Consider the following 15,850-nt stretch of genomic DNA (forward strand, 5'->3'; position numbering starts at 1 on the left):
GGAAGGAAATTAAGCAAAACGCAGAACACACAATACAGGAAATTAAAAAAGATTAGAGAAGAGCATAAGGACAAATTTAACAGACTGCAAGAATCCAGAGAGACAGCAATCAGAAATCCAGAAGATTAATAATAAAATTTCTGAATTAGACAACTCAATAGAAAGTCATAGGAGCAGAATCGAGGTAATGGAAGTCAAGATTAGTGAGACTGAAGATAAAGCACTTGACACCAACTTATTTGAGGAAAGATCAGATAAAAGGATTTAAAAAAATGAAGAAACCCTAAGAATTATGTGGGACTGTATAAAGAGGAATAATCTATGAGTGACTGGAATACCAGAAAAGGGGGATAACAAAAAATAGAACTGTTGAACATTTATTGCCAGAAAACTTCCCTGATATCATGAAAGATGGGAAGAGATCTACCCAAGATGCTCATCGAACCCCACATACAGTAGATCCCAAAAGAAAGTCACCAAGATGTATTATAATCAAACTCACCAAAACCAAAGATAAAGAGAATTTTAAGAGCGGCCAGGGATAAATGAAAAGTCATCTACAAGGAGAGTCAGTAAGAAAAAGCTCGGACTACTCAGCAGAAACCATGCAGGCAACAGGGCAATGGGATGACATCTATAAAGCCTTGAAGGAAAAAAAACAGCCAGCCAAGAATTATATATCCAGCCAAACTGTCTCTCAAACATGATGGCAAAATTAGGGCGTTTCCAGATCAACAGAAGCTGAGGGAATTTGCAAAAACCAAACCAAAATTACAAGAAATACTAAAGAGCGTCCTCCGGTTAGAAAATCAGTAACACCAGATAACAATCCAAGACTAGAACACAGGACAGAGCAACGAGGTATCAGCCCATATAGGGAAGTCACAAAAATAAAGCTAGGATTTCCGGGCAACACGGCTCTATAGTCAGAAGCACCATGCCGACCCTCCAAAGCAAAGATCCAAAACACTAAGTCAAACAGAGTCACATGTCAGTCCTGAAACCCTAAGCATCAAATGAAGAGATAAAGAACTCAGCCGAGCACGAACACAATAAGAAACTGAGAACAGAGAGCGAGGAGGGTATACATGCAGTAGTCCCCTGTCAGCTACCGCAGCACGGATCCACCATCTTGGACTCCTATCGGAGATCGCTGAACAGGGGGTACGAGAAAGCAGCTTCATGGAGCTTCCAGCAGGAAACAGAACAACCGGTAACCAACTATATACGCTTTCCCACACACTACAGGGGAAGTCAGCATAACTGGACTAAACCAAAGCTAAGAAGCTTCCTGAATACAATCAAACACTTTGAGGGACAGAGTAGCAGGGGTGGGGTCTGGGGACCATGCTTTCAGGGAACATCTAGGTCAACTGGCGTAACAAAGCTTATTAGAAAATATTCTGCATCCTACTTCGGTTGAGTGGCATCTGGGGTCTTAAAAGCTTTCAAGCGGTCATCTAAGATGCATCAATTGGTCCCAACCAGCTGGAGTAAAGGAGAATGAAGAACACCAAAGACACAAGGAAAGCAGTAGCCCAAGAGACAGAAAGGGCCACATAAACCAGCCTGAGACCAGAAGAACTAGATGGTGCCTGGCTACCACCGATGACCGCCCTGACAGGGAACACAACAGAGAGCCCTGGATGGAGCAGGAGAAAGGTGGGGTGCAGAACTCAAATTCTAGTAAGAAGACCAGACTTGATGGTCTGACTGAAACTGGAGGAACCTTGGAAAGTACGGCCCCTGGATTCTCTATCAGCCCAGAACTAAAACAATTTCTGAGTACAACTCTTCAGACAGGGATTGGACTGGACTGTGGGACATAAAGTGATACTCATGAGGAGTATGCCTCTTAGCTGAAGTAGATACAAGAGACTAAATGGGCAGCTTCTGTCTGGAGGTGAAATGGGATGGCAGAGAGGGTTAGGAGCTGACTGAATGAACATGGGGAATCAGGGGTAGAAAGGAGGTGTGTGCTGTCACACTATGAGGAGAGCAGTTAGGGTCACGTAACAATGTATGTATAAATTTTTGTATGGGAGAATAATTTGAAATGTAAATTTCATTTAAACTACAACAATTAAAAAAAAACCCTCTGGAAGGGTTCATAATAAAGTGGTAAAACTGGTAACCTCTGGGAAGGAAAAGTTAGGTGGCAATACTCACTAGGTAGCAGAGGACTCTGAGGTTTCTATACTCCTTTATACATTTGATTTTGAACGCTGGGACTATGTTTACAAAATTACATTTACTTTTAGCAATAATCAACATATTACTAACCAATGTATCTGCTTCTTCATTCAGGTCCCAAATAATGTGTAGAAATCAAACTCACCGAAATAACACAATCAACAACAGGCTTCTTAAGAACATTCTCTGCTGTCTCTTTCAGTTTGGACAACAGCATGGCGGTCACTTGCTCAGTGGTAAAATTTCGTTCTTCCTCCATGTATCTCACCTGCCAAGAAAATAAGAGGATCTAGACTTACTATATTTCTTCACATCCAAAAAGCCTAAAATGAACAATGTCTCACAACATCAATGGAACATTATCTCAAAAGGATACTAAGGGAAGCTGGTTTTGGAAGCAAAATAACTTGAATGTCACTTGTAGCTTTTTAATATGCTTGTCCAACACCATACTTGGAGATGAAGACTACAACGCAAGTATGTCGTAACCATCAACAAAACTTGAGACAATTACCTGTACAGAAGCAAATGGATATAACTCACCATAACCCATACTGCCTGTTCATAAAGCAAACTTCTGGTAGTTATGTTACCATTTTACATATTATATGTTTTACTTTGCTTACTGTGTTTACTTTATTATTCATCTCCACAAAATTAGGATCCAATTCAACCTGAGGGTATGGTTTTTGTCTGATTTGTTTATTTCCACAGCCCCAACCACCTAGGAAAGGAACTGGCACAATAAACACCTGAATTAAATAATAAATGATAAACACAGCTTTGGGATTAAGTCCTTCCTAGATAAAAGCCTGCAACTTCGACAAGAAATTATAGTTTAAATGTTGACAGACTGCCTAGAATAAATCCTATCCATATGCCCATGCTCTCCAAATACAATCTAGACCAAAAAATGTTACTCTCTTCATTTAGCTGCTGCCCCAACTCAGCTTGAGTGTCACCTTTCCTCACTCCCCAGCCCAACTACAATTTATCCTGGTTTAGAATCGAACAGCTTCTCTGTTTATTGCATGATGAAAATGGGAAAATACCCCTCCTCTAAGTGACCCTTTTTCTAAGCTACCTCCTTTCCTGCTATTTAATTCTTGCTATTTGTTTAATTCTAAGTCAACTCCTCCACCCTTGTACTTGGGCCCAGTTTTTACAAAATAATCCTGCTACTGTTTTTCTCCTTTGGCTCTTGTGATGCTGTGACTAAATCTGCCGTTACCTACCCTACTTCTTCCTTAAAAGTAAGTACCCTTCATTTCCTTATCTCCTTTTTCCTTTTTCACTCACCTGCACTCTGGCATCATCCCTTACTATGCCATTCAAACTGTACGGAGATTACTGCCACAGATATCCTAAGTAAATCCACTAACTATTTCAAAGTTTTTCACTTGAGTTCAAATGAATTCTCAGCTACACTGGCACAATTTACCATCTCCTGGCTTTGACCCTATTCCCATGATTCTTATTTCTCAAACACAAAATCTCCTCTCTCTAAACTCACTTGCCTGGAAAGCTCATTCACCTTCCTGGATTCTTCTTACCACCTCTAAGTGCAAGATCAACAGATGTGCCCCATCCTACTCATCCCCCAGCCTCTCGCCTCTTTTGTGTCATCAGCCCACTACATGCTTTACAAAGACACTCCTCTGGACGTCCCAGAGATAGCAAAGCTTAATACCTCAAGGACCAAACTAATTTTTCCCAAAAGAAAGTCTGCTCCCAATCAAAGCCCTATTGTTATGAGTATGACTACAGATCTGGCTAGACCTAAAAGTGTTGATTCCTTTGCCTGCTCTTTCAGGACTCATTCCCTAAAATCACACCAGAAAGACCACTGCATCAATGAACAAGACAAGCAGCAATACCAGTGTTAACTAACACTCCCCGACCCTCCAACCTATATTAACAGTGCCCATCTGTGGCTCCCAACTAAAAGCCAGATCATTCAAAAAATGTCAAATGATCTATACTAGCCAAAATTTTTCCTAAACATCTATAAACATTTTCATTACAAGTTGAAATCAGAATGGTACTGATATAAACTGAACTGATAAAATACTGCATTTTAATCGTAAGACATTATCTTGAAACCCTTACCTTTATACCTGTCAATCCAGTGGGGAGTTGAACAATATCATACGCAAGGTTAGATTTTTCTGCTTCCACAAATGGATCTGAGAATGCTCGGCCATGGAATCTTTTAAACCCTTGGACAGTGTTCTTTGCATTAGAAATTACCTAAAAGAAAGAACATCAGTCAGAGTAAAAAGACTACTAGGAAATTTTTTAAAAATTTGACAGCCTCAGATTAAATTAGCATCATTTTAACTTCAAGAAAGTTTTCTTCTTAAAGCTTCTGTTTTCTTCAGACACTTAACCTTTCTAGGTGATTCTTCTAATGTTAAGTGAGTTGTATGGGACTTGCCCATGGTCATATGGTTCAGGACCAGAGCCCAGCTCTTCCTACTCCTGCATGATATCAGGCCATCACACTTACAAAAAGTATTTTCTGTTCTTAAAGTTCTAATAAACATTTACATAAATGGACCTTTACCTTTTAAAAGTTACCAATACTTAGAAACTGGTTCAAACTTTCCAGAAGCCAATTTGGCAATACATATCCATTCAGAAACTGTAGCTAAAGAAATTTACCATAAAGGGAAAAAAAAATATCACACTAAGTACACAAAGATGAATGCAAAAGGATACTGACAAAAGTACTGCAGAAGACTGGAAACAATCTGGAAGGTCAATAACAGGAGACTGCTTAAATAAATTATGGTATATTCATACAGTGAATTACCATATGTTGGTATTTCACAGCGGGTAAGATTATACTATGAGATAGAAAACAAGTCTCTTATAATATGATCTTACTTTCTTAGACGAAAAAAACACATTTATAGACTTAGAGTACAAAAGGATACACATTAAGATATTAACAGTAATTTCTGGAAAATGGTATTACAGATAGCTTTCAAATTCCTTATATTTTATACCTACATTTTCTAATTTCTCTAGAATAAACCATTATAAATAATGAAACAAAAATGAGGGCAACAACATTCAAAAAATTTTAAGAATAAACTTGTTCTTGAGATTAATAGGTTCTTCCTCCTAATGCAGGACCAAGCGTAACAAGACTTTACAGGAGATACTGCAGAGCTCCTCTGCGTCGGCTATGTCAAAAGGCACACAAAGATGTACTTCTGTAAAATAATGAGGCCTCCAAACTAAGATGCCAAGTAGAAACTCAATAAATAACTCTGTCAATCTACAACTGGGCAAGAGGTATAGTACAATAACTGTTCTCAATAATAAAAGCAGGTTTAAAAACAGGAAGAATTCATTGGAGTTTCAGAAGGAAAGAGATTTCAAAATAGCCCTGTACTTGCTATCTACTGGCCTCCCTAAGTATCTACAACTTTTTGAAAATGATGTATTTTAAAACACCCAAATTAACTAGAAAAACCAAACGGCCAAGCACTATTTTCTTAGGCTCATAAACTGTACCCAGAAAGTGTTTTTTAGGCCTTGTCCGGTAGAACAGAGACAGATATTCTCTTTATATATGCTTCAGAATAAACCGTTAAAAGGTCAAAAACGTTGTTGTTGATAGGTGCCATCAAGTTGGTTCCAATTCATAGCGACCCCATGCACAACAGAACGAAACACTGCCCAGTCCTGTGCCATCCTCAAAACTGTTACTGTGTTTGAGCCCACTGTTGCAGCCACTGTGTCAATACATCTCCTTACAGGTATTCCTCTTTTTCCCTGACCCTCTACTTTACACCAAGCACAACGTCCTTCTCCAAGAACTGGTCCTTCCTGATAACATGTCCAAAGTACATGACACAAAGTCTCATCATCCTCACTTCCAAGGAGCACTCTAGTTGTATTTCTTCCAAGACAGACTTGTTCGTTCTTCTGTCACTCCATGGTATAGCCAATATTCTTCCCCAACACCATAATTCAAAGGCATCGATTCTTCTTCGGTCTTCCTTATTCAATGTCGTTTTGGCTGCATATGAGGCTACTGAAAATACCATGGACTGAAAACACCATGGCTTGGGACAGGAGCACCTTAGTTCTAAAAGTGACGTCTTTGCTTTTTAACACTTGAAAGAGATTTTTTGCAGATCAGCCCAATGCAATACATCGTTTGACTTCCTGACTGCTGCTTCCATGGGCATTGATCACGGATCCAAGTAAAACAAAATACTTGCCAACTTCCATCTTTTCTCCATTTATCCTGATGTTGCTTACTGGTCCAGTTGTGAGAATTTTTGTTTTCTTTACATTGACGTGTAATTCATACTGAAAGCTATAGTCTTTGATCTTCATTAGTACGTGCTTCAAGTTCTCTTCACTTTTGGCAAGCAAGGTTCTATTATCTGCATATTGAAGGTTGTTAACAAGTCTTTCTCCAATCCTCATGATGCGTACTTCATCATATAGTCCAGTTTCTCGAATTATTTGCTCAGCACACAGATTGAACAAATTATGGTGAAAAAACAACCCTGAAACACACCTCTTCTGATTTTAAACCACAGTGTCCCCTTGTTCTGTTTGAATGACTGCCACTTGATCTATGTATAGATTCCTCACGAGCACATAGTGTTCTGGAATTCCTGTTCTTCGCAATATTATTCATAATTTTTTATGATCCACAGTCGAATGCCTCTGCATAGTCAATAAACACAGGTAAACATCTTTCTGGTAGTCTCTGCTTTCAGCCAAGATCCAACTGACATCAGTGAAGATATCCCTTGTTCCACGTCCTCTTCTGAATCCAGCTTGAATTTCCAGCAGTTCCCTGTCAATGTACTGCTGCAACCATTCTTATATTAACTTCAGCAAAGTTTTACTTGCATGTGATATTAATGATACTGTTTGATAATTTCCACATTCTGCTGGCTCACTTTTCTTTGGAATGAGAACACACACAGATCTCATCTAGTCGGTTGGCCAGGTAGCTGTCTTCCAAATGTCTCAGCATAGACGAGTACACATCCAGCATTGTATCTGTTTGCTGAAATATCTCAGTTCGTATTCCATCAACTCCTGCAGCCTTGTTTTTTGCCAATGCCTTCAGTGCAGTTTGGGCTTCTTCTTTCAATACCACTGGTTCTTGATCATATGCTACCTACTGAAATGGCTGAATGTCAACCAATTCTTTTTGGTACAGTGACTCTGTATTCTTTCCATCTCCTTTCGGTGCTTTCTGTGTAGTTCAATACCTTGCCCGTAGAATCCTTCAATATTGCAACTCGAGGCTTAAATTTTTTCTTCAGTTCTTTTGGCTTGAGAAATTCCAAGCGTGGTCTTCCCTTTTGGTTTTCTAACTCCAGGTCTTTGCACATTTCATTATAATACTTTGTCTTCTCTAGCCCACCCTGGATGCCTTCTGCTCGGCTCTTTCACTTCATCATTTCTTTCATTTGCTTTAGCTACTATATGTTCAAGAGCAAACTTCAGAGTCTCCTCTGACATCTATTTTAGTCTCTTCTTTCTTTCCTATCTTTTTAATGACCTTTTGCTTTCTTCACGTACAATGTCCTTGTTGTCATCCCACAATTCATATGGTCTTCTGTCATTAGTCTTCAATGTGTCAAATGTATTCCTGAGATGGTCTCTAAATTCAGGCCGGATATACTGAAGGTTGTACTTTGGCTCTCGTGGACTTGTTTTAATTTTCTTCAGCTTCAACTTGAACTTGTATATGAGCAACTGATGGTCTGTTCTGCAGTTGCCCTCTGGTCTTGTCCTCACTAATATTGAGCTTCTCCATTGTCTCTTCCCACAGATATAGCTGATCTGATTCCTGTTTATTCCATCCAGCAAGGACAACTTGTATAGCTACCATTTATGTTGTCGAGAAAAGGTATTTGCAATTAACAGGTCGTTGGTCTTTCAAAATTCTATCATGTGATCTCAGCCACTGTTTCTATCACCAATACCTTATTTTCCAACTAGTGATCCTTCCTTGTTTCCAACTTTCACATTCCAATCATCAGGAATTATCAATGCATCTTGATTGCATGTTTGATCAATTTCAGACTGCATAAGTTGGTAAAAATCCTCAATTTCTTGCTCCATAGACATTCAAACTCCCTGAGGGACAGAATTACTGGGCTGAGGGCTGTGGGGACCATGGTCTTGGGGAACATCTAGTTCAATTGGCATAACATGGTTTATTTAAAAAATGTTCTACATTTTACTTTGAAGAGTAGCATCTGGGGTCTTAAAAGCCTATGAACAGCCATCTAAGATACTCCACTGGTCCCACCCTGTCTAGAGCAAGGGAGAACGAAGAAAACAAGACACAAGAGAAAGATCAGTCCAAAGGACTAATGGACCACAACTACCACAGCCTCCACCACCAGACTGAGTCCAGCACAACTAGATGGTGCCCGGCTACCACCACTGACTGCTCTGACAGGGATCACAGTAGAGGGTCCCAGACAGAGCTGGAGAAAAATGTAAAACAAAATTCTAACTCACAAAAAAAAAGATCAGACTTACTGGCCTGATAGAGACTAGAGAAATCCTGAGAGTATGGCCCCCAGATACCCATTTAGCTCAGTAATGAAGTCACTCCCAAGGTTCATCCTTTAGCCAAAGATTAGACAGGCCTATGAAACAAAACGAGACTAAAGGGGCACACCAGCTCAGAGGCAAGGTCTAGAAGGCAAAAGGCGACAGAAAAGCTGGTAATAGGGAAGCCAAGGTCCAGAAGGGAGAGCGCTGACATGTCGTGGGGTTGTCAACCAATGTCATAAAATATGTGTACTAACTGTTTAATGAGAAGCTAGTCTGTTCTGTAAACCTTCATCTAAAGTACAATTAAAAAAAAAAGAGGAGGAAAAAATCTTCAATTTCTTCACCTTTGGCATTAGTGGTTGGTGCATAAATTTGCATAACAGTCTTATTAACTGGTCTTCTTTATGGGCTCCGGATATTATCTTATCACTGACAGTGTTGTACTTCAGGACAGATCTTGAAATGTCCTTTTTGACAATGAATGTGATGCCGTTCCTCTTCGATTTGTCATTCCCAGCATAGTAGATCATATGACTGTTCAATTCAAAATGTCCAATATCAGTCCATTTCAGCTCACTAATGCCTAGAATATCGATCTTCAAGCATTCCATTTCATTTCTGACAACTTCCAATTTTCCTAGATTCATACTTTATACATTCCACATTCCGATTATTAATGGATGTTTACAGGTCTGTCTTCTCATTTTGAGTGGTGCCACATCAGCAAATGAAGGCCCCAAAAGCTTCACTCCAGCCACGTCAGTAACGTCATCTCTACTTTGAGGAGGCAGCTCTTCCCTAATCGTATTTTGAATGCCTTCTAATCTGAGGGGTTCATTCTGGTACTACATGAGACAGTGTTCTGCTCCTAGTCTTAAGGTCAAATATGCATTCCCTTAATTTTACAGTGACCTCAGACACTCAAGCTAACAGAACTCTTGGGGTTCTACTGCTCTGTTTACTCAGGTTCCTGGATTACAAAGTAAATTAATGATTAAGTCCTTTAATGTGCTTCTAGAAGTATGCTTTCTTTCCTTGAGAAACTTAAGAAGATCAAATGTAGAAACAACACTGACTATAAACACAAGAAAGATGAAAGTCCCAGTAAGACAGACTTTAAAGGGAATCCAAAATATCAAGGAACAAGTAAGTCTTGCTCAAACAAAATGTGTGCAAAATACATTGTAGCAGTCTGCATTAAACAAATAATATTGCTAATGCTACTTTAAAGAATCATTCTGTTAATGAGAACAGAGATCAGGTGTATTCTGTCAGTTATATATCTGTCAGTTATACACCTAGGGTGTAAGGTACAGTGGTTAAGCGCTACAGCTGCTAATCAAAAGGTCAGCAGTTCGAATCCACCTGCTGCTCCTTGGAAACTCTATGGACAGTTCTACTCCATCCTACAGGGTTGCTGAGTCAGAATCACTCGACAGCAACGGGTTAGGTTTGGTTAACAATGCCAGGCACGTAGTGGGCACTCAATAGTTACTGAATGTATGGATGGACAAACTGAAATATAAGTCATTTTAAGAAAAAACAAATGGATAGTGGTGATGGTTACACAACATGGTGAATGTAATTAACGTCACTGAAGTGTACATGTTAAAATGGTTTACATGGCAAATGTTTCATTATACATTTTATCATAATTTAAAAAAAAACTATACCTGGCTTTTAGCTGCCGCTCCAATTGAACGATTCTTAGGACCGAAAGAAATGCAAGCCCTAGAAAATAAAACAATTAAGTGTCAAACTTGACTGCAATATTACATCCAAAACCACAACAGACAAGATTTCTGAGTCTCAGCTAAAAAGCCATATATTTTAACAGCATACAATAAGTCCATGATTTTGATCTTTTTATTGAGTAAAACTGTCCATGAAATGGGCTGCCTCTCAGGAAAATGACAGTCCTGTATTTCAGTGTTGAAGCACAAGTGTGATGTGAGCACCACCTGTCTAGAATAGAACACTATTCTGGACTAGCAGAGAGCTGTACTAGCCAGTTTCCACCATCCTCTAATTCTTCAGCTCTCATGTTCAAAATCCCAATAAAAAATAATGTACCTATATATCAATACATCAATTAAATTTCCTTTGTTTTTTTTTAAAAGAGCTCATAACTTCACCAAGAATATAACCTATAAATCATGAAAATTTCCCCTCCCCTATCATATATAAGTAAAGAGTAATTTTTCTAGAACAGCTTCCAAAGACTCAATTTCTGATAAGGAACTTCCTTCCCACTTCGGAACACATTCTTGCAAATCACCAATTCATACACTATCTACTGGTTAGATCTATTTGCTGCCTCTTTTAGGAGTTAAAACTGAAACCTGCTTAAAGGTATAACTACTTAAAAAGCATTTTCGTCAGTTATATTGGAGATGATGCTCTCACGACCCCATGCATGACCTTGTTTTCCATTCTAACTCCTCAGGAACCTTGGCCTGTGTTCGCTCTATTCTCTGGTATTTCTCACCTCCCTTTCTATCGGCTGCTTTCTTGCAACCTAAAAATAAGATCAAATTTACCCAAAAAAATCCTAAGATGAACTCTTCTCAGAGTACATCTCTACCTCGAGCTAGTAAACCTTCCCTTCTTCCTACTTTAATAATGAGTAAGTAAACTGCTTATGTGTACTATTTCATTTAATCCTCAGAAGCACCCGATCTTATGCCCATTCACAGGTGAGGAAACTGAGTACAAAAAGGTATTAAGCAAATTTAGCCAGGGTTATGCAGTCTGAAGGCAGTGGAGTCAGGACTGTAGATCATTTCTCCATACTTTATACTCTAGCTTTGATCCAGCTACCCCTTGACCCTTTCCTTCCAATTTAGCAAAGTGAGTAAAAACAGGGGCTCAAGCCATACTGCCTTGGTCCAAACCTGACTACGTTAAACAGAATTTTTTTTTTAACTTTAAAGTTACTAGCCCCGTGCAACCTGGCGAAATGCTGGGCTCCTCCAAGGTCACAGAAGCTCTACAGACTCATCCAAACTCCCCGAGGGACCAAATTACTGGGCTTAGGACTATGGGGACCATGGTTTTGGGGAACATCTAGCTCAACTGGCATAATATAGTCTATCGAGAATATGTTCTACATTCTACTTTGGTGAGTAGTGTCTGGGGTCTTAAAAGCCTGTGAGCAGCCATCTAAGATACTCCACTGGTCCCACCCCGTCTGGAGCATGGGAGAATGAAGAAAACCAAAGATACAAGGGAAAGATTAATCCAAAGGACTAATGGACCACAACTACCACAGCCTCCACCAGAGTGAGTCCAGTACAACTGGAAGGTGCCCGGCTACCACCACTGACTGCTCTGACACGGATCACAGAAGAGGATCCCAGACAGAGCTGGAGAAAAATGTAGAACAAAATTCTAACTCACAAAAAAGATCAAACTTACTGGCCTGATAGAGACTGCAGAAACCCCAAGAGTATGGCCCATGGACACCCTTTTAGCTCAGTAATGAAGTCACTCCCGAGGTTCATCCTTCAGCCAAAGATTAGACAGGCCCATAAAACAAAGTGAGACTAAAGGGGCACGCCAGCCCAGGGGAAAGGACTAGAAGGCAGGAGGGGACACGAAAGCTGGTAATGGGGAACCCAAGGTCAAGAAGGAAGAGTGCTGACATGTAGTGCGGTTGTTAACCAATGTCGTAAAACAATATGTGTACTGTTTAATGAGAAGCTAGTTTGTTCCATAAACCTTCTCTAAAGTACAATAAAAAAAAGTTTAAAGCACACACACACAAAAAAAAGATGCTGTGCCTCAGTAGCTCTTTCCAACCAATGGAAGTAGAACCCCTGTGAGCCAACCTCCCAGGGCAGATGCAGGAAATTCTGTCTTGTATTAACTGGTGGGAAAAATAATGGCCTAACCTGGGAACTCATCAGACTTTCTCCGAACCCAAAATTCCATGGACCTAGAAAACGCTGGGGTAGCCCTTCAAAAAGTACAAGTGTTAAACTCGATCTCTCTGGAACTATACCACCAATTACTAAAATAAATAAAAATCTCTTAAGTATCACTTAAAATTGTGTCTCTTATCGCAGCCCATATCATCCTTTAGAAAACTGTCCAAGGCAATTTGTATTCAACTTGTAATGGTTCACTGGGTGGGTGAGATGCAGCTAGAAAATGGGGTGAGGCTGGGATGGTGATAGGCCTGAGGTTCCACATTAAAGAATCTTGGCTTTATTGTTGGTAGTTGGTTTTGTTTGGAAGGTAATTGTAAGCAAGACATCTTTAGAGTTATCGAGATAGAATAAGGAATTCTTCAACAGGACATACAACTGACCATCCAGGTCAACTGGCACAACATAGTTCATAAAGAAAAAGTTAATCATTTCTACCTCTTAAAACTTACTGGACTTGGCTTAACTTCTACCTAGTTCCAACCACAAACTGAACTTGAATTATGACTGCTAACATACTTGTTTCTCCCTCCAAAACAGTGTTTTATAAGCCACGTTGTTGTTGTTAGCTGCTATCAACCTATTCATGGGCTTAAAATCAACTGGAGGGGGAGACAGGAAAGGGGAGGTCATGAACAGCAAGTTAAATATAAAACACCACTATGCACTGCATGTAAATATATTGTTTAATGAAGCTTTTTTTCCAGTTGTGTGTGCCTGTAATATGTCTCAATGTAAAGAGTATAACTTACTAACATTTGAGGTCATAGGTTTGCTATGGACCTATGTTATCCAATAGGGTGGCACTAGCCACATATGGTTTTTTAAATTTACATTAATTAAAACTGAATAAAACTTAACACTCAGTTCCTCAGTCACACTGGCCATATTTCAATTGCTCAACAGACAAATGTGTCTTGTGGCTACTGTTTTAAAAATATAGATACAGAACATTTCCATCATGGCAGTATTTTCTAGTGGACAGGAGAACTGCTCTAGACTGTACTCTCCTTAAAATCAGTTAATATTTTTACTTACTTTTAAAATCTACTACGTTTTTAACAGTGATAATATCTCGAGAGTCAAGTAAATGTTTGTGTCCTTTCAAATTGTTCATCTTCCTTTTTTGGTTTATGCATACACACACTACAAAAAGTTCCCAACTTCTTATAAAACAATCAAATGTCACTAACGGAATTTCAATCTTCACCACATAATGTAGCAATTAAACCTCAACGCGTAACTCTGGCAGTGTAAGCGAAGTCTATACTTTTCTTACCATACACAGTGAAATCTGTGAGAGCCAGAACTCGACAGGACTGCCTTGTTTTTCTGGGTCTCACAAGTTTTCCACCTTTGACAGAGTGCAGTCTTACCACTTTTCTATTGATCCTTTTAGTGGAAAATATTTGCGTTTTCATTCTTTCATTCTCTGACAGGTTTCTGCCTTACACAGGTTCCGGATTTCACAGGTTTTACTGTACTTATAAATTCAACAATATAATTTCACCACCTAATTGTTACATTCTAAAAAATCTCCTTTAACAACTAGCCAACTACTGCACCAGAGAAAGAAATCCTTAGCATTTCCACTTTGTCATCAATTCAACTGATTTGAACAAATATACAGTAAAAGAGCTCAGGTTCTAACATAAATATCCTGTGTCCATCCAAATCTCTTATTTGCCTCTTCCCAGCTGCGTGACTTTTGCAAGTTGCTTAACCTGAGATTCAATTTGTTCATCTCTGAAATGAGGGAAATAACCACATCTACCTCAGAGGATTGCTGTGAAGAATAAATCTGACCATCTGCTTTTAAAGGGCTTATGTCAGAAGCTGGTACATAGTAAGTAATAAAACATTAGCTATTATTATAGTTCCATTGAAGCCCTGGTCTGAGTTTGATACAAAAATACACTAACTAGTTTACTATGAAGGTTGTTTAACCTTTTCAAATCATCCACTAAAATTCAGCCAAGCCATCTGAAAATTGTACATGCATGATTAAAAAAAAATCCTACTAACTCCATTAAGAAAGGACAACTGTGGGGACATCTAGGTCAACTGGCATAACATAGTCCATAAAGAAAATGTTCTACATCCTACTTTGGTGAGTAGCGTTTGGGTCTTAAAAGCTCGAGAGCAGCCATCTAAGATAAACCTATTGGTTTCCATCCCATCCGGAGCAATGGAGAATGAAGAAAACCGAAGGCACAGGGAAAATTTTAGTCCAAAGGACTAATGGATCACGTGAACCACAGCCTCCACCAGCCTGAGCCCAGAAGAACTAGATGATGCCTGACAACTGACACCGACTGCTCTGACAGAGATCACAATAAAGGATTAAGGGTCCCAGACAGAGCAAAAAAAAAAAAAATGTAGAACAAAACTCAAATTCACAAAAAAGACCAGACTTTACTGGTCTGTCAGAGTCTGGAGGAACTCCTGAGACTATGGCCACTGGACACTCTGCTAACTCAGAACTGAAGCCACTCCCAAAGTTCACCTGTCAACCAAAGATTACTATTGTTGTTAGATGCCGTTGAGTCGGTTTCAGCTCTTATCGACCCTACAGCAAAGAGCAGAACTGCTCCACAGGGTTTACACCAAGGAGCAGCCGGTGGGTTCGAATTGTCAACCTTTTGATTAGCAGCCGTAGCTCTTAACCACTGTACCACCAGGGCTCCATTTGTTTTATAGGCCTGTCTAATCTAGTTTTTACTATTTTTTTCTTTTTTTATTAATAATTTTTTTTCTTTTACTTTTGGTGAAGGTTTACAGAACAGTTTCTCATTAAACAATCAGAACACATATTGTTTTATGACATTGGTTAACAACCCTACGACATGTCAACACTCTCCCTTCTCGATCTTTTTTTTTTTTTTTTCGGGTGAAAATATACATAACCAAAGATACACCATTTCAAAAAATTTCTACATGGCACAAATCAGTGACATCAATTATTTTCTTCCAGTAGTGCTGCTATTCTCACTTTAGATGAAGGCTTACAGAATAGTTTCTCACTGAACAAGTTAGTACACGTTGCCCTATGACAATGGTTAACAACCCCAATACATGTCAACACTGTCCTTACTCAACCTTGGGTTCCCTATCACCAGCTTTCCTGTCCCCTTCTGCCTTCTAGTCCTTGTCCCTGGACTGCTGTGCCTCAT

General features: G+C 39.3%; 1 protein-coding gene across 3 annotated transcripts in view; it reads right to left on the reverse strand.

The window, feature by feature from the left end:
- HSPA4 (heat shock protein family A (Hsp70) member 4) overlaps positions 1–15,850 on the reverse strand; it is a 68,321-nt gene that overhangs the window by 42,417 nt on the left and 10,054 nt on the right. For 2 of the 3 annotated variants that reach the window (XM_004384724.3, XM_023738992.1), the window contains exons 2-4: positions 10,422–10,479; positions 4,303–4,443; positions 2,339–2,461 (exon numbers count right to left, since the gene is read on the reverse strand). In XM_004384724.3, the coding sequence (XP_004384781.1) occupies positions 2,339–2,461; positions 4,303–4,443; positions 10,422–10,479 (322 nt within the window). Of the gene's footprint in view, positions 1–2,338; positions 2,462–2,819; positions 2,930–4,302; positions 4,444–10,421; positions 10,480–15,850 lie in introns of those variants that run through there. The other variant, XM_023738993.1, reaches the window with a different exon arrangement.

Source organism: Trichechus manatus, unplaced genomic scaffold (assembly GCF_000243295.1).
Source record: "Trichechus manatus latirostris isolate Lorelei unplaced genomic scaffold, TriManLat1.0 scaffold00127, whole genome shotgun sequence".
Classification (NCBI taxonomy): domain Eukaryota; kingdom Metazoa; phylum Chordata; class Mammalia; order Sirenia; family Trichechidae; genus Trichechus; species Trichechus manatus.